Source organism: Acipenser ruthenus, chromosome 24 (genome assembly GCF_902713425.1).
Source record: "Acipenser ruthenus chromosome 24, fAciRut3.2 maternal haplotype, whole genome shotgun sequence".
In the NCBI taxonomy this organism is placed as follows: Eukaryota; Metazoa; Chordata; class Actinopteri; order Acipenseriformes; family Acipenseridae; genus Acipenser; species Acipenser ruthenus.
Window position 1 is genome coordinate 22,878,185 of NC_081212.1, and position 18,498 is coordinate 22,896,682.

Sequence of the window (18,498 nt, forward strand, 5' to 3'; positions counted from 1 at the left end):
AAAGTATTTGTAAGGAGGGCTTTCGCGTGTGCACAATTTACTGCATTTGAGTTAATGACTGAATTTGATTTCAAGGTAAATGTACAGCAGAAATAAACGATGTTTATAAAGTATTGTAGCGAAATAGGTTATCACACAGGGCGAGGCAATCCACACACAGGCGGAGGGAGGGCGCGAACCCGCGACCTCTTGTCTTGTAATAAAAAGCATAGTGCCGATACCACTGTACAACAGAGCTAGTTTGCAAGGAGCGTATATCGGGCTTATGTCTCTGTATGTGATTGCGTCACCTACCACCCTGCTGCTGCCTACCCCCGTGCACGCTACACACTATGTTTTTAGTCGTACGCGTTTACCACCGAGCTTCACGTGTTTACCATTCTTTCAACACGTTTTTTACCACCACACAGTTCATAATGTGCCACTAACCTTAACATAACACTCCAAATGCTATAATGACCTTGACATGTATTTTAATTAGTAAAAAACAGCTGGTACCACATAGGTTAAAGAAGGCTCCTTTTGCATGATGGACTTTCACTCTGGGAGTGTGAAATCTTATCAAGACTTCTTTTTTTGTCATTAACCAAACAGCTATTTCCCCTAATGACTGGCATGCTTTGACACCCAAAGACACTACTGAGGTGAGCTGACCCAGAAATCAAACAAATTGCAGACTAGCACCAGGCAGAAAGTAAGGAATGCAAAGTGAGCTTTTTAATCTGGTATGGTTCCAGATTGCTTCTTTTATTATTAAAATACACCAGAGACAACGATTGGAAGATGTATGGAATTATTTCATACAATCCCAATTCAATGGCAAGCATATCATTATCAATGTCATTTATGTTGCTTGTTTTACAAAATGTGCATGCATGGGCATTATTATAAATGCAGGTGTCTATATCTGATTTCAAAGAACGTGTCAGATTGCTGGATATGCTATTTATGAATATTGCTCTGTGTTATTATTTTACAGTACATTCTGCAATTTAATATGACATACAGTAGGACCTGAGCGACCATCACTGGTCAAGGACCAGGTGAAAACTGCAAGTAACAAGGGTAAGGAGTTAGATCTAGTTTTTGATCCTGGATTTATAATAGCTACACAACAACCTTTTAAGCAATCATTTTAAGTTTTCAAGTAAAAAGATTCAAAGTAGGTTCCAATTTATCTTTTTAGTTTGGTAGTCATATTGCGCTGTTTTAAAAAGTACACCCGTATCTGACTGAAAAGGATCTTATACCTTTAAGGTAGCCACTGGTTTCTAGTTTCTTAAATGTGCAATGATAAGACACGCAAAGCCACTAGCAGAAACACAAAGAAATTGAAAGGAAGCATTTCTGTATCAGGAGGCGAGAGGCTGTTTGTTTTATTGTGCATCCCATCACAGCCTCTTATCTGAAAGTGTTTCATAGTAATAGGAAGTTTACATTTATCTATATAAGAGGAGAAAAACGATCATTTGAAACAGATTATCCTCTTATACATATTCCCATGAATACACTTTGAATGCTAACAAGAGACTCTTCTGGCTTGCTCAGTGTTATTTATTCATCATTTCTAGGTTAATATTGAATGGAGTTTATAAGTAATTAGTAACTTTTAAGGCTTAGACAGCCCTCTCTACATTACATTACATTAGATGAAGATATTGACATGGATGGACAGCAAATCTAGATCAATGTCAATACACGTTTATATTGCATTGCTGTTTAGGAGAAGAATCAAACTCTACAGAAAGTAATATTTACATTCAGCAATCTTAACCATTTATAGAGAACAACAGGGAATCCAATATTTTCCATGGCCTTGTCAAACATGACATGGAAAACCGAATGAATGCACAATGAAACAGAAATTGTGTGATCCATTTGTGTGAGATGTAACCATTTCCAAGCATCGAGTTTATTGACATACTTGCTTTCCTACTGCAAATGTTATAAAGGTGACGCACTGGATAAGTGCATGGTTTATACATCTAGATTCAAAGTCATCATTCCTGGATCTTGGGATATTGCAACAGATTCTGCTCTGTGATCTTCTCCTGACATGTCTAAGAGCTGTGGTCTTTGTGGCAAGGTTTTGAGGTTGTGGTGCCTGCAGCTATATTGTTCCTCAAAGGGTAGCCATGCTGCAGGTCAGGTCCTTTGGTTTCTAATATAATACCAAGTCTGGACTAATTAGCCTCAGAAGGCACTGCTCTACATGGCACCACAACATTTATCTTTTTTGTTATTGCTTCCTATTGAACCCATGGAGATTTGACAACAATTGTTTAATGACGCAAGGCAAGCGAAATGTATGTATTGCCTCAATCAAAAAATGATTCAAGTACATTTTCCATTCAGTCAAATTGATAAGATGCATTACACACAGTGTTGAATTGCCTTCTGTTTTTCAATAACATGTACATTGTCCTCGATTAAAAAATAAATACAAAATCACAGGTGTATAACTACCGGTAATTTCTTTATTTGATGTTCTCTGTTACAATGGTGGGTTTAGATTTATTATCCCGTTAATAATCCAGTTTCACATGTATAGTTCACAGGTGAGTGAATAAGCAGAATCACTCTTATAAAATGCTGTTGTGAAATTATTAATTATCTGGTGTTAGTAAAGCACAGTGGTGTGAATGGTACCCAAGATATATAATTACACCAGTTTTATATATATATATATATATATATATATATATATATATATATATATATATATATATATATATATATAAATTAAACTTGAATACAGTACTTAAATGAAGAGGCATTTCAATCACCCTGTTTGTAAATGTATTAGGGATTTATAAAGGAAAATCTCTTATCTGTTATTCAGGGGGGAAGAAATTATCGTTGCACACCCCAGTGGTCATTTTTATACTGGCCTCAAAAAAAAAAAAGATATTCTGTTTATATTAAGTGTGCTTGAACTGCTTGAACCAATCCATTGTTTAAAGGCTAACATTCCTTTGCAGAATCTTCAGATCGTCAAGGTGAAATGTGCTTCAATCGCACTTCCAATTCCATTTTTCAAGGTGAGGAGTAGTGACGAAGAATGGAAAAGCTGGTCTGGGTTTGAGAGCGTTTGGGGTTGTTTTTAGCCAGAGGCAAAGTGGAAAGATAAAAACATACCCAGGGGGCTAAAGCCAAGGTGAGCCCCCCATCGTCATTGCCTTTAATGCTTTACCACAACCAGAAAGTAAATACAACCAGCAAATCAACTTTCTTAAAAAAAAAAATTAAATAAAAGCTACTTTTCAAAGGCACTATCATGAGCCGGCATGGCTTTGTGTGCTCGGTGCACTCTCTGCCTTGTTAAATCAACCCTCCCTGCTCTTGTGCTGTAGGTTCAGTACCCTGCAGAGGATTTTGATGAGGATGCAATGGAATTCCAGATCTTGATTGCGCTAACTTGAGGGACATAAAGCTGAACATTAGATATCCCAGCCAGAGAAAGCCAGAGATTGCTGCTGAGCCAGAAGCAAGCATTGATTGACAGTGTTAGTGCACTTGCCTGTAGTCTCCCCTCTTCAAGCTGGTGTTGCTACAAGACTGTGGTGCTGGAGGAGTCTTCCACTGGAATGCACACATCAGCATAGAGGCGCAAGTTTCCTTATGAAATGTAGTACTGTGCAAACCTCCTGACGTGAGCATGCTGGTATTCAATGCAGAGGTAGGTTGTGCAGTGGTTGAACAGCAAACGGGAATGCAATTGTTTCTTGCAACATGAATTTGATTGAGTTAACCAGTGATTCTTTAAGCAGTGTTCCCTACATGCATATCCTGTATTGTTAATAGTATTGGTATACTCCACTGCTGATACAGTAAAGCAATCATGTTTCATACTACAATATGATTTCTGAGTAGCTGTTTACTACATTCATCCATGGACTATGCTTTTATACATGTATCTTCACCAGAAACCAACATTTGTTTACATTCCCTAAAGACTGTCCCTCCATGACTGTACAAAACAAATCTTTGACTTATGTGTCTTTTAGAATTTTTTTTTTCTTTTTCAAATCATAATAATTTCCCTCAAGAATACATTTTTGGGTGTTATGTTAATATCGTCTTAAGCTATTGTTCTTTGATACTAAAATAGTTAATCCTTAAAAACTTGAAAGGAGAGAAATATTACTGTCAGCTTACTACAGTGACTGTTGTAACATTTGTTATAATACTGTTCCTATTATGTAATAATGATCACTGAAGGTATGGGTGTGGGTTGTGGGATTAGATTGATACATGTATGGATGTTAAAGTTATATATTTATGAATATGTTTGTATTATAAGATTGCATGTGTGTTATTTAAAATGTTAATACAAATATATTAAAAAAAACAATCTTGGGCTAGTCTGGTTGGCTAGTCCCAACAGCTGACCAAAGTCGTCTTGGACAGAACATATTATCTGCATCAGAATCATTTGGCTTGTGTCATCTTTAAAGATAAAGCTTAAAGACGTCATGCTTATGCTATAGCCTTCGAAACTGTTGCCTGAACAAGTTTCCAGGGCCTTATTTTAAAATATATATGTTGGCTCTCACAAGCCTGCTGATTTTGCCACCTGCGTGGTCAACACAGGAAGCAGCAGCAGCTGATGAATGCTGCTGAAATGAATCAGCCAGCAGAAGCTGTTTTAGTGAAAATGAATTATGGCCCCGATCTAACTCAACATAATAGAAGTGACAGCAAGTTGTTAGCAGGCAATTGATGCTCTTGTTAAACCTGTCGGTGTCATAATTAGTAGAGGAGGGAGAAGGAAGGATGGGGTTCCAGGGTCTTCTGTCCTGGGATATGAATTGAGGTTGTATGTTCGTGGGTATATTGAGAAGGTCTTGACTGGGCATTGATAGTGCGTTAGGTGTAGCGGTTTACACAAGAAAGAGAAGCCACTGGGAAGTGTATCAGCAGTCAGAAAAATACCCAGTACATCAACATCAGTATTATGAAACTTGCATGAAACAGCTAAGAACATACATTGAATGCAGTGCTGTTCACAATGCTTGCCTCCAATCCCCCTTATAAAAGTTTACCACTGTGATTTTTTTGTTTTCCCATGCTTTTCCCATGGCTACATTATGCATTTAACATAGTTTACCGTGGTTTGCCATGCTTTTTAATATGCGTTACCATACCTCCAGGCTTTAACAATTCTTACCTACACTTTACTATACCTCTCTGGGCTTTACAATGCTTACATACGCTTTACCAGCTTTCACTGTGCTTGATTATACTGTTTTCAGATTGTCTCCTGCTTTGCCTGCACGGTTTCCCTGTTTGTAATTTAAAACTAAAAAGGTATTATTTCTAAATAAGAAATACTAAAATAAACTTTTCTTCATTGAAGACACTGAGAAAGACTTCTAAATGTGGCATTATTGAGTGTTTAGTAGTTATGGATAAGCTCTAAGAATTAAGGTTGTTTAAAATGTGATACCTGACTAACATGTTGTGTCATTGGTTATTAAGATACAACAGGGGTACCCTCCACATCCATGAAACAGGTGACCCCCACTCTTCCCCACAAGTCTATACCACTCCCTATTGGAAGCATAAAGAAATGATGTGTAACCAAATGGAAGTTATTCTGTTACTTCAACCAAACTGATGAAAAGCACTGCGAGGGTCTAACATGCTACTCAGATGTGATTGCTTTGTCTTTGAATAGCAGCCTGTCTGTGATTGATGATATAATCACATGCATGTCATACATCTTCTTGAGACACAAAACACAGCCTTGAGAAGAAACTCAAAAGAGAGAACTGTGTGGAAAATCTGTTGGATTAACTGCATATAAAATATATATATGTATATATATATATATATATATATATATATATATATATATATATATATATATATATATATATATATATATATATATATATATATATATTAACATAAGTGTCTCACAAAAGATCAAAAGAGTAATAGCTTGGAATGCAACCTTAATTGAATCGTGATCATGCACTCAAGAAAAGGAGAGCGATGCATTCACTACTGTACAAATACAGAAAAGTACTTAAGCAGAGGCTATTTTAAACCAAGGGGGCTTCTTCTATTTGTGAATTTAACTTGTAATTTAATAAAGTACGAGGAAGTAAATGTGAACTCCCAATTTGCAAATTCTATTGTAGAACTATATGAGCAATTGTAGAGTATGAGCAGAATCATAGAACTTGCCTTGTTTTTAAGCATTGTCTGAAATTTCAGGTTTACCTGAAGAGTCCAGACAGTAAACATTCTGTTATACAAAATGCACAATACACTGACGTTGTGCATAAAGAATAGGTGAGAAGTGGACAAATAGATTTAGATATTGCTGAACAAATTGTATCACGTACTTGCAATAGGAACAGCTGGAAAGCTATTTTAAATGTACTATCCACCAGGGGGCGCTGATACAGAAGTCATATTTTCTGCCTGTCTTGTAAACTGACTGATGATCTCTGCTCCGGGCCAACAGGTGACATTAATAGAATGAATACGATCTCTGTCTACTGAACAAAAAACAAATTCAATTATGAAAAAAAATAGTCAGTAGCAAAAGTATTGTGTTGTCTGTCAACAGATATTATCAACGTTTTATTAGATTTCAGGGCATATAGTGCAAAACATTACAAGTACAGAATTGCATCCATTAAAATAATTACATAAAAGTGACTTTGTTGCATTCTTTAAAATGTATAATGCAATATTCCAATAAGTATAAAATGCAAACATTTTCCATACCACAAAGCAGAATGTTCTTCTGTTTGTTACTATCTTGACAACAAACATTCTAAACAGATGTACAGTGTTAAAGCTGTACCATATACGGTTAAAGTATGTGTGTGTGTGTGTATCTAAAACCTTTTACTTTTTAACATTCGTATGTATAAATATGCTCGCTATGTGCATTTCAGTTTTGAACAAGGTATATATATATATATATATATATATATATATATATATATATATATATATATATATATATATATACCCCAATTCAATAGATAAACCCTTTGTTTTGTGCAAGATTTGGCATTTCAAGCAATCTGATTAGTTACAGACTGCTTATAATAATTCAATCAATAATGCTTGATATACATTTTGATCATAAACTTTCCTGAACAGTCTGCAATCTTTAGCCTTATTTATTAACCTCTGTTCTGCTTTCATTTCCGCGGACCAACCTTCCGATTCCTAAAAGAAAATGCATGTCTCATGTCATTTGAACCGTGTTGTCGGAGGAGCCTGTCTTGATTGGTCCCACTTGCACTACAGAGTCAGCAACTAATCCGCTGTCAGTCACTGACAGCAAAACATTAAACATAGCACCCCCCCTTTAGCTCAAAATCAGCGGAAGGAAAAATAGTTCCAGTTCTTTGTTAACAGTTCCAAAACTTTCAAAAAAATTATAGAATTTAGTACAGACAAGAATACACGTGTTCGTATTTCTGAAAAACAACACGTATTGCATAAATGATTTTAACGTTTCCAATGTCAGAATGCAAAATCAATTTTGAAATGTACTCAAACTTTGTTCTGAGCGCAAAGCAGAGACACGTTTGGAGCGCCATCACAAGTGTCGTTTATGAACGTTGTGTTCTAGTATGCTGGCAGTAACTCAAAGCTATAAGCAGGAAAAGTTACACACGAAACGCCAGGTTATTGAAAACAAAGGGTCCTCCTGTCTTTCTTTTTACAAGCAACCGCTATCAGCAAATATATTAAGTGATTGTATTTTCAGCAGTGAGGCTCGTTCGTTGCGCTTCTTTGTACTATCGATGTATTCAACAGATTGTATCTATTCAGAAAAAGAAACCGGTACATTTGCACTGCATCAATAAATCCAATTAAAGCTTCAGTGTGCGACACGCATGTTTAATTGTGTCTTCTGTTATTATAAAAAATAGAATTACTGTACGTGGTTTCTGCTTACTGCACAATCCCACTGTGTTTTTTTAGCCACACTGTCTTCCCACTTTATCCAAAAACAGACAGAAGGATTAATCCTTCCTTGAAATCTGTTTGCCACTATAAGAGAGACGTTCTTGTAGCCGGAGGAGATTGTACATTGGTAATACAGTGATTATTTGAACTAGATTCTAAAGCTAAACCAATGACAGGCATTCTTTTCTGACTTGTATATTTTTCCTGATAAATTGTAGTCAGATCGGGTGTCTACATTTATCTGGTTGTTTGTTTATCGCTGTCAGCTGGGATGGAATTTAATCCTTGCGTTACTGCCAGTTTGGCATTATATATAGTTTTTTTTTTTTTTTTTTTTTTTTTTAAATGCAAAACGTGAAACCTTGCCGCTTGTGTAAACATGAACTATTAGTTATAGCAGACTTTAAGTATAAAACCAATACATACACTCTATTACCAGTATAGGTGGTTATTAAAATAATAATAATAATAATAATTATTATTATTATTTTTATTTCTTAGCAGACGCCCTTATCCAGGGCGACTTACAATTTTTACAAGATATCACATTATTTCACATTATACAGATATCACATTATTTTTACATACAATTACCCATTTAAACAGTTTGGTTTTTACTGGAGCAATCTAGGTAAAGTACCTTGCTCAAGGGTACAACAGCAGTGTCCCTCACCGGGGATTGAACCCACAATCCTCTGGTCAAGAGTGCAGAGCTCTAACCACTATTAATAATAATAATAATAATAATAATAATAATAATAATAATAATAATAACATTGATAGTTATCAACATTGATAGTTATCTTTGACTAGCTCATACTGGGGTACTTAACATAAGGGAGGCCTTTTGAACCAATTAGGACATTACTAAACCCCTAAGTATTTAGGTTGTTTCTCTTCAGCCCCTACTTATCAGTGGAGTTAACTTATGGTTTTACAATTTAATTTGCTCGACCAGAGGGCCGATTAAGCAGTTAATTAATACCAAGTACAGTATTTAGCTTGTCTCGCTCAAATCCCTCCTTGACGGTTACTGGTCGGGGTCCCTGCTTGACGGCTACTTGTCAGGGAAACGCATCCTTGGTAGACAAAGGGTTAAAAAGCAGCTTTGGCTTCGCATGGCGAAAGGATACACAGCTGAACGTCAACGTGGTGATTAGGTTTGCTAAGCAAAAATGTCTGCCTAAGGGAAACTCGTAAGTTACATTCAGGGAATATTTTGCAAAATATTACTGAAAAAACCTTGATTCCAAACTCGAGCAGACGCGAAGAAGGAATACAAGGCCTCAGTTTTCACTCCAATTCGCCCTAGTCGGATATTTAAACGGGAAAAGGTAAAAAATATTGTAATGAGTTTGAAGAAAAGGGTTCGGACTGGGTGACAGAAGTTGGGATACAAGACTGGAGCTGGTTTAAGGGTCGGCATTTGCTTTACGACATTTACTTGAAATATTTTTTTTTTTTGTAATGAATTACAACATTGAATGGAGAAAGCATGCCCTTTTTCAAATGTAGGTATTTATTACGAAATATCAGGCAAACGTCATTAGTGCTAGGTTTAAACCTTCAGCTACTTGATACAATGAATCAGTGAGTTGCACATCATCTAAATACAGTATTTTTTTACGAATGGGTTCTATATAGACAGAAAGTTACACCAAAGGTTTACCTGCCACCATTCAATTCAAAACCACGTATACCGATGCTGTTGTGAATGTCAGTCGTCGCTTGTTTTTTTGTTTTTTGTGCACGTTTACTGTGTTTCGTGCAAACTGGGCTTCAGCATTTCATCATATCGATTTGCAGTGCGAAATGTGTCTTCAAAACTCCCTAGATGTTTAAGTGTTCTTGCAAGTCTGTTTTGGGCTAGCACGGGGTAAACACGTAATGCAATTGTATTATAAGTCGGATCCATTGTTACAACTGTTTAGCAAGTGCTCGCAAGTTGTGCTTGAATAATTTAAGTGCGTTTACATTTTTAGGGTGAATGCTTATTATATGTATTATAAATACATACTTTTATTTTTAAATAACTTGCAAATAGTAAAAAAAAAAAATGGTGAAAAATATATTTTTAAACTTGCGTAAGGAGTTTTAGTTTCATATAGAACAAAGTGTGTTGTGAAAAATAATAATACAAAAATATTTATCTTTTTTTAGCAGTTTTTTTTTCTGTGCTATTCGTTTAGATCAGACGATGTTGATTTAATTATAGTACATATTACGCATATAAAAGACAATGCAGAAACCCCGTTTCTCGTGCTTATTTCCTAGGTGTAGTTGCAGGAACTCAAGATGAACCCCCAGCAGCGCGCTGCCGCTATTGGAACAGATAAGGAACTAAGCGATCTACTGGATTTTAGTGCGGTAGGATATGCATTACATTTTTTTGTTCTGTCCATTGTATGTAAGCCGTACTTCCAAAGCTGGAGTTGCACAGCTATAGGTTGTGCTAATGAATCATTGCGAGACGTCTGAACTTTGATGTAATGTCTAGACCTTTAAGATTAAATACTTTGGGTCAACTGACTTGGAGACGGGTGGGGGGGAAATGAGCTGGTCCTGATGTGTTTGTTGTAGTCTTATTACCAAGTTTGTTAAACTTCAGCTGCAGTGTTGATTGATTTGAAATACGCAACACGCCTGTATATTATATACGTACGTCAGATTTGTAAGAAACTATTTACTGAATACTTTGCAAGGTGTTGTAAGTTTTGAACGAAAATCAAAAAATAAAATAAATTACACTTTTAAAAATACACTTGGCAGAAAAAAAACGAATTCAGATCAACACAAGACAAATGACGTTGTTAACCATATACAGCATTGTAAATAAGTGTTTTGTTTGTTAAGCTGTCTCCTTATAGTGAATTCACGCTTGTATATTTTCGTTTTTCACTCAGTAACATTGCTTTGTACGTTATGGCTCATTTATGTTTTCAGTTTCATTAAATGCTACAGAGAAACAAAACAAACACAATTTAACAGTAACGTCATGCATGGATTATTTAAGTACATGTCAGTACAGTTACCATTAACACACTATTGTTTATTTTTAAATCTTTTTTTTATTTTTATTTTTTTTATAGATGTTTTCACCACCTGTAACCAGTGGAAAAAATAGACCAACTACCCTGGGCAGCAGTCGGTTCAGTGCATCAGGTAGGATATGAAACGAGTTGTGTAGAATGTCACATTTGAATCATGAAGATTATTTCAGATCTTTTATTTAGAAACACACACCAGAAGTAATTTCACTGGTATTCAATTGTGTGTGTGTGTGTGTGTGTGTGTTACAAATTGTTTTAGTTAATGATTTACATTAATATTTTGGATATTTGGGAAAACCAGTCTACCAGAAACCTAGGTTACCACAAGTGCTGTGCGTACAGTAACTGTAGTTTCTCTATGCAGTGTACTTTCAGGCAGCTCATCTGGTGTGTAACAACACCAGCAGTCCAGCAGGAATTAAGGAGGCATGTGAAAATATTGCAAAACAGGTATTGTCTTGAGGTGATGGAAAAATGTATACTTTACATTGACAAAAATAATACATAAACAGTGAATGTATTGTATAGCTGTTAGGCAGAAACACAGGCAGTGCTGTGCACAAGCATGAGATGAGTTAACATCTGAAAGTGTTAATTTAGGTGTCACAGTGTTCAAGCGTTAGTGCTAGATAGGCTCTTGAGACCAGATAATATGAATCCTGTTACTGTCTATTTCAATTCATATTATGCGTGCCCTTGTTAGTTAGAAACTTGGAAGTTAGGGATTTGTTGAAGATTTGTGAAATCTCATTGACCCGAGTAAAGAGGAGAATAAAAAGTTTGATTTGCATTTAATTGCAGTTGTAAAGTCAGTAGACATTAATGAATATGAACATAATTACGAAGTTTTGTCACTGAACACGCTATTTGATTTAATCATGAAGATTCCTTTTTTCTTAAGCAAGTCATTAGAAATACTTAATCTGCAAAGTGTTGCTTTTGTATGTATTGTACTAATTCAGTAATAATAATAATAATAATAAATCATACAACAAGTTGCTCTCATTTATTGCTATTGTGTAGAGATTTACAGTAGAGGATTTTCACACTTGTTTTTTTGGGGTGAATAATTTTTTTTTTTGTGTTAACATTTGTTTATAAAAATGCTTATTGCTTCCCTGGAGATCACCTGATTACGGGTAGGGTGTGATTTTCTGTAGTTTCTGTCCCTTAAGGCTGGTACATTATTATCACTGGGTGATTCTGATGGTAGTAGTGTACATGACACAGCTTTCATTCCGTTTACAGTGGCATTTCTATGTAGCTTCCTGTAATGGGGGGTGGGGGTGGGGGTGGGGGGGTTATTGGTTGATATGACAAGTATATGCATATCGTTTTGTATTTATTTTTTTGTTGTCATTTTTTTTTTTTTTTTTTTTTTTTTTTTAGAAAAAAAACCCAAAACATTGAAGCGTTTTTATTATTTTCACAAAATTGCAGCCTTTTAAAAACTGGTGTCTCTTGCTTTTACCCGGATCGTTTCTTAAGGGTTGTAGAAACTTAAACTAAAACAGTTTTATTGTGTGATGTGATCGTAGAAGAAGACAATTGGGTATTCTGTCAATTGAATGCATGTGTTGTATCCTGAAACAAAGCAGGGTTTGTAAATAGTTATCTAAAATATAAAGGACACACTTTTTGGTCGATGATAACTGAATACCAAGACAGTGCAGGAGAAAGAGGCTTTTGTGACTGAAAGCTTTAGAACTGCAGTGATGTCTTTCAGTCCACTTTTGAAAAAAACAAACAGACTTCAGGAGGGCAGTTCTCTTACATTCACCAACTGTAAGTACTTTAATGGAGATTCACAGTATACTAGTAAATCCTAAGGACACTGCAGCCTTAGTCACAAAGTTAGTTAATGTGAACATGAAGTGCAACACAGACGTAGGTTTTGCTGGTCATTGATCCATAGGGAATTGTTTGACAGGAAGCAGTTGTCACATAACACACTTGGTTTTGAGGTTCATTAATTATTATTATTTCCAGTATTCCAGGCAGGAAATACTTTATTTTTGGAATTTTGCGAACCTCAGTTTGATCTTTAAAGGTAATGTGGAACTCTTTTTTGTATTTTTTTTTTTTTTGGGATCAATAGTTTTATAAAGTGTCTAGAGTTACTCCAACACAATCACATAACCATGCAGAAACTCCAGGTACCATTAATGAAATGGGCCACATGTTACCTGATATGTTCATTTAGTTTTACATTCTTAACATCTGTAGTAATTGTGATAAGACTACCTACCATCTCTGTTTTGAAATGTTACAATAAAACTGTGTAGTATCGGGTACATCAGTCAATATGAAGGATCAGTATTGTCTACTTTGTTTAGAAATTGATAGCTTGACAAATAATATTTTTATGTGGGATTCTTAAAAAAAATCTGTTCTGCTTTTCAAAAGCATATTTAATTTCTCGCTGCATTTTGCTACTTTGTATGGTTTGGGTGTAGATGCAGAGTTGGTGCTTTGAGGTCAATGATAGTATATTACTCAAGTTGTATTTTCTGGTAAATACTGTGTTGGAACAAAGCTTTCAACAACAAGGAGTCTGCTCTAGTATTGTAAAGTACTAGGCATGTGTTGCCAGAAGGAGTTCACTTGAGCTATAAAACAACGTTCAAATTCCATACCTGTGTGTGTGTGTGACCCACATGGAGAGAAGTCTCCTGCTGCAAAGGCACGCCTTTTATCTTACCTTAAAATGTAGGCCAACTGTAATTGTATAGGTGGTTAATGGGAATTCAATTAGTTTCTTCTAGTTATTTACTTTCACTTTAATATTGGATTTCAGGAATGTAAATTGGGACTGTAATGATTATGCTAGTGCATGATTAATGATGGTGTTTATTTAAAACTTAATGTTCCGTTATTGGCGCCATGCAACAAACACGAACAAGAGGTTATGAAAATAATTGATGTAACCTTGCATTGATCCAGCCAACACAAAAATGAAAATGGTTCTTAATCTGCTCAGCAAATGCTGTAGCTGAACCGTGTTTTGAGTTCATTTAGTCTTTAATGTCGGGGTCAGTGATAAAAGGAAACGCAGAGAGTACACTTTAAAACGGTAAAGAGTAATTGAGAACATGAAGACGTTGAAGGTAGGAACTATTCCATTCCCCTCATTGCTGAAATTGCTCCATTTATGCAGCTTTTACACACGCTTTAATAAAAAGAGAGTGCAGAATGACTGTGTGAATGAGTTTGTCAGAGCGCTGTGCTTTGCTGGACAGCCACTGTTTATTGCAGAGGTATGTATTGGTGACTTCGTGTGACAGTACTGTCTGTCCATCAGCTAAAACACTGCCTAACGCCGACAATCTTAATCGTAAATATTTGACAGAAAATGGTGATGCTTTAGTTGGTAAACTTACATGGAACGCATTGATGGAAATGTCCAGTGTGATTTTTGATGGCTTACACCACCTAGTTCTGTCAATTTTTTATTTTATTTTTATGATTAAGGTGAATAAACCTGGCTTGTTTTGTGCTGATGTCATGTTCATACCTTATGTAGACACTTTTTTGTCGGCACAGCGATTGCCCAAACGTTCTCAAAGTACCAGTTAACTTGGGAAAATGTGGCTTCTACTTGTACAGATTGTGCTTCATCAGACACGCCAGTGACATTTAAACCTAATGAGAAACCAGAACTGCTACACATCATAATGCACATGTAAAGTGTGTATACTGAGACCCCCCCCTGATTTTTACTGATATTTCAATTAAAAACTATTTTTTAACAATTTTATCCCTATTTTAATATATGTAAAATTAACTGAAAAATTCCCAGATTTTTTTTTTTTTAAGATATGAACCAAAAACACAGAACACTACTAATAACATAATAAAGAACTGTGTTACACTCCACCCACGAAACCCACTCTGAACTATTGGGGTACCGAGGAACTCTGAATTGCCTGAAATTTGCACTTTATTCTAAGGTGTCGGTCGATAAAGTGGGTGCAGTGGGGTTCCTTGGGCGTATTGAAATGCTGCACTCATTTACTGTAAACCCTTGAAATAGGTTCTTCCCTTGTGTTCAGATACACCACAGTGCCTTGTACTGAATAACCAGAGACCCGTGAAAGTCTTTATTTTTCACAAATGTCATATTGTTACAGATACACATTAATAAAACAACTGAAATAGATGCATATCAATAATAGTGTAGTATACATCATGTTTTAACTACATACGTATTTTTTTTATTAAACATTATCCGCTTTTATGTAACATTTTCACATAAACAGACCTTGCACAGAAAAATGATTTGGTTTCTCATTAGCGTCAGTAACGGTAACATACAGTCGTCCACGCTTTTTAATTAACTGCATATTTACAGTAAATACTGCCCATGACCTCCATAAAAATACAATAAGATAAACTATATATATATATATATATATAATATATATATATATATATATATATATATATATATATATATATAGATTTACACTGAAGGGAAATAATTGCTCATACAGCAATCTACCCATTAAAAAAAACTATAGGAATTGTATTTCAATCCCATTGCACTGAAGCAGCATACAACAAGCTTGGGGTTTCTCAGTATTTAAACACTAAGCAGAGCAGATTCATTCATTCAGTTCCATTGAAAACCAAAACAGCGTTTGCTCCAGTGCAAAGTTTGCACCATTTGAAATAAAACAAAGAATTAGCACACTAATACAAAATATAAGCAAACAAGCCATATGTTCCCCAAAAGAAACAAACAGCTAATATCTTTCGACTCCCATTCCAGTCGACAGTTGCAAAATCTGCACATCATTATTTTATCACCGTCCAGAGCTGCGTACATTAATTCCCAAACGACTCGCTCCAAATTATACATCTGCGCAAGTGCTAGTCAGAGCTTCCGTTTCCCTTCAGACCGTGTCCATGGTAACGGTTGAGCCTTGACAACTACAATTGCAAGTATTTATTTTAAGTATTTTTTTATCCCAATTTAAAAATGCCATTCTGTGTTTCCTTTATGATGATTTTTCGTTGCATTTCATTTTATATGTTGCATTTCATTTTATTTCATGCTATTTTGTATTTGCGAGAAACACAGGTTTCTATGTATAACCTTGGTATGCAAAAGTTCCTATTTTCGTGATGGGTGATGTTTAGATCTACCACTGCTGTTTTAGACCAGTTGAATAGATCTTAAAAGGTTGAGAAAGTTATTTGAAACTTTTCTCTTATAAAATAATGGTGCATTTAAAGTGGTCTCTTAAGAAGCCACTGCACCCACTGTACAAGTTGTTCTGATTTTCCATCTTGTTGGTTTCAGAGCTCTAAAGCTTTGATTATCAAGGGTGCATTTATGCAAATCCATGTTAAAAAAATGAAAAAGACCTCAACTGTTGCATATAGCATATCAAAAACAGATTTGCGTTCCAGAACTTGCAGCCTCAGGAATAATGAGGAAGCGACTGATAATCAGTTTAAGATATAATAATAGCAATAGAAAGGCAGTTCCAGAATCTTTTCCACCGATGCACACATACATTTATTTGCAGAATGTGTGTATCCATGCTACCCTCTGCCTGCAATATAATACAATTCCTTCATTTGTTAAGCTTTCCTGTGATGCCCAGGGTGCTTATTTCTCTAGAAGCAGCTGCTTATTCTTAGATAACCTGCAGTACCTGCTCTGTGAGCAAGTGGCAACTGCCGTTTCTGATGCAGTGCAATCTCACTAGTGAAAATTGGTACGTTTTCATGACAGACTGTGTCTGCTGCTGCAGGGAGGATTCAGTCTGAGTTTGGACATCTTTCATTTATGTGTCATAGGTCACCTCAGACTTGGTTACTGAAAAACATGCTGTTGCCATAGCAATGAAGGTCCTTTGAAGGAGGGATACTTGGCAGAGCTTTGACATCTTTTTACTTTACTACTTAAATGTTCAGAAAATGAAAATACAGTAGAGTAGTTATGCTGCCAGAACTATAAAAGTTGAAGTATATTTTCTATTTCTGTATGTTATTGTAAAATATTATATATTCTGTCATACCTGTTATAATATGCCCATCTTGGGTAACTTAGTAAACTAGACAGTTTCATCAGTATTTAATTTATTTACCTTACACTTGGAGGAGTGATCGAGAGTTTGATGTGACATGCTAACTTTCTGGGCACACGTTTAAAGCTAATTTCAATTCTTACATTTGGATTACTAGCTTCACTAGACAAAGTTAATAGCTTGGAAAACATTGAGGTCACAGGTCAGGTTTTTGCAGGTGCTTGGGAGAAATGTAAACCCCATGTGGTTTATGTGGCTCTGTGATCCAGTTAGCTATAGGATGGGGAAATGTAAGCCAGACACATTTTAAACACCTGAAGGGGGATTTGCAATCAGCAGGGGTTCTGGGGCTAGGTTTATTTTATAAGGGGAAATAGGAGAGCAGCACAGAGTATTGCATAAAAGATTATGGAGAGTGCCGATCTTTAACAGTACTATTTCACAAAGCAGGAGGGGGTTGAAATGTGAACATAAATAGAATGTGAGTCTGCACTGTAGTTCTAAAATACAATGAAACTTTTTATTTATTTAATTAGGAATAGTGGAAAATTGCATCTTTTTTTCCCATTTTTTAAAAATAAGTTTTCTTAAACTGGTAATAACATTTGACATAAAAGTGCAGAAATGTACAGTAGACCAACAGTGAGATAAAATCGGATAAGGGAAGCATATTCTCGTATTGCTCAGTGTGGTTGAAGTGTGCCTTTATGGTAAAAGCAGACAGTGTACCAACTTAATTTTATATTGTCTGCTGTGTTAGCGAGGACATTTTATTTTTATTAGGTCAGCAATTTGGTAGTTTTGGACAGATTTGATTTATCTCTTATTTCCCATTGGAATTGACTACAGTTTTCCAAACAGGACTGAATTATGTATTTTTTTTTTATTGGAATGAAACTTTACACCTTAGGGTAAAAAAAATACTTGTAAGGTTAATCTACTTCTATGAACACACAAGCTTAAGCATATAAGAATTTTAGTGGCATCAAAAATATTTTGATTTTATAAAAGGTTTTCTGGGCATGATTTACAAAAAAAGTTTAGCAATCAAAAAGTGAATGTTTAATTGATTTAAAAGGTGGCACATATAAGGTGTTTAAATCATTACAATAAGACCCTTTTTGGTGTTTTAACATATATATATATATATATATATATATATATATATATATATATATATAAAATATATATTTATTTTATTTTCATATCATTAGTACACAAAAGGTTCTATTTTAATTATCTGTTTATGGTGGAGATACTTAAATCTTGTGATGTGTTATATCATTTGAAAATACCCCCCTGCTACATCAGTGTACATGGAGCCTTTTTTCTCCAAATTAAGGAGTCATATCCCTTCAGAAAAAAAATCTGCTTCTTCAAAATCAATACTAACATTTCCATCTGGTCAAAATCTATAAGACAAATGGAAATCCATCTTGTCCCTGACTTGTCTTTGCAGTTAA

General features: G+C 35.2%; 1 protein-coding gene across 12 annotated transcripts in view; it reads left to right on the forward strand.

Moving 5' to 3' along the window:
- Nucleotides 1-9,038: 9,038 nt before the first annotated feature.
- LOC117429447 (transcription factor 12-like) overlaps nt 9,039-18,498 on the forward strand; it is a 96,949-nt gene continuing 87,489 nt past the window's right edge. For 5 of the 12 annotated variants that reach the window (XM_058998767.1, XM_058998769.1, XM_058998768.1 and 2 more), the window contains exons 1-3: nt 9,060-9,458; nt 10,222-10,314; nt 11,037-11,109. In XM_058998767.1, the coding sequence (XP_058854750.1) occupies nt 10,243-10,314; nt 11,037-11,109 (145 nt within the window). In that variant the 5' untranslated portion in view covers nt 9,060-9,458; nt 10,222-10,242. Of the gene's footprint in view, nt 9,459-10,221; nt 10,315-11,036; nt 11,110-18,498 lie in introns of all 12 variants that reach the window. The other 7 variants (XM_058998760.1, XM_058998765.1, XM_058998764.1 and 4 more) reach the window with 4 other exon arrangements.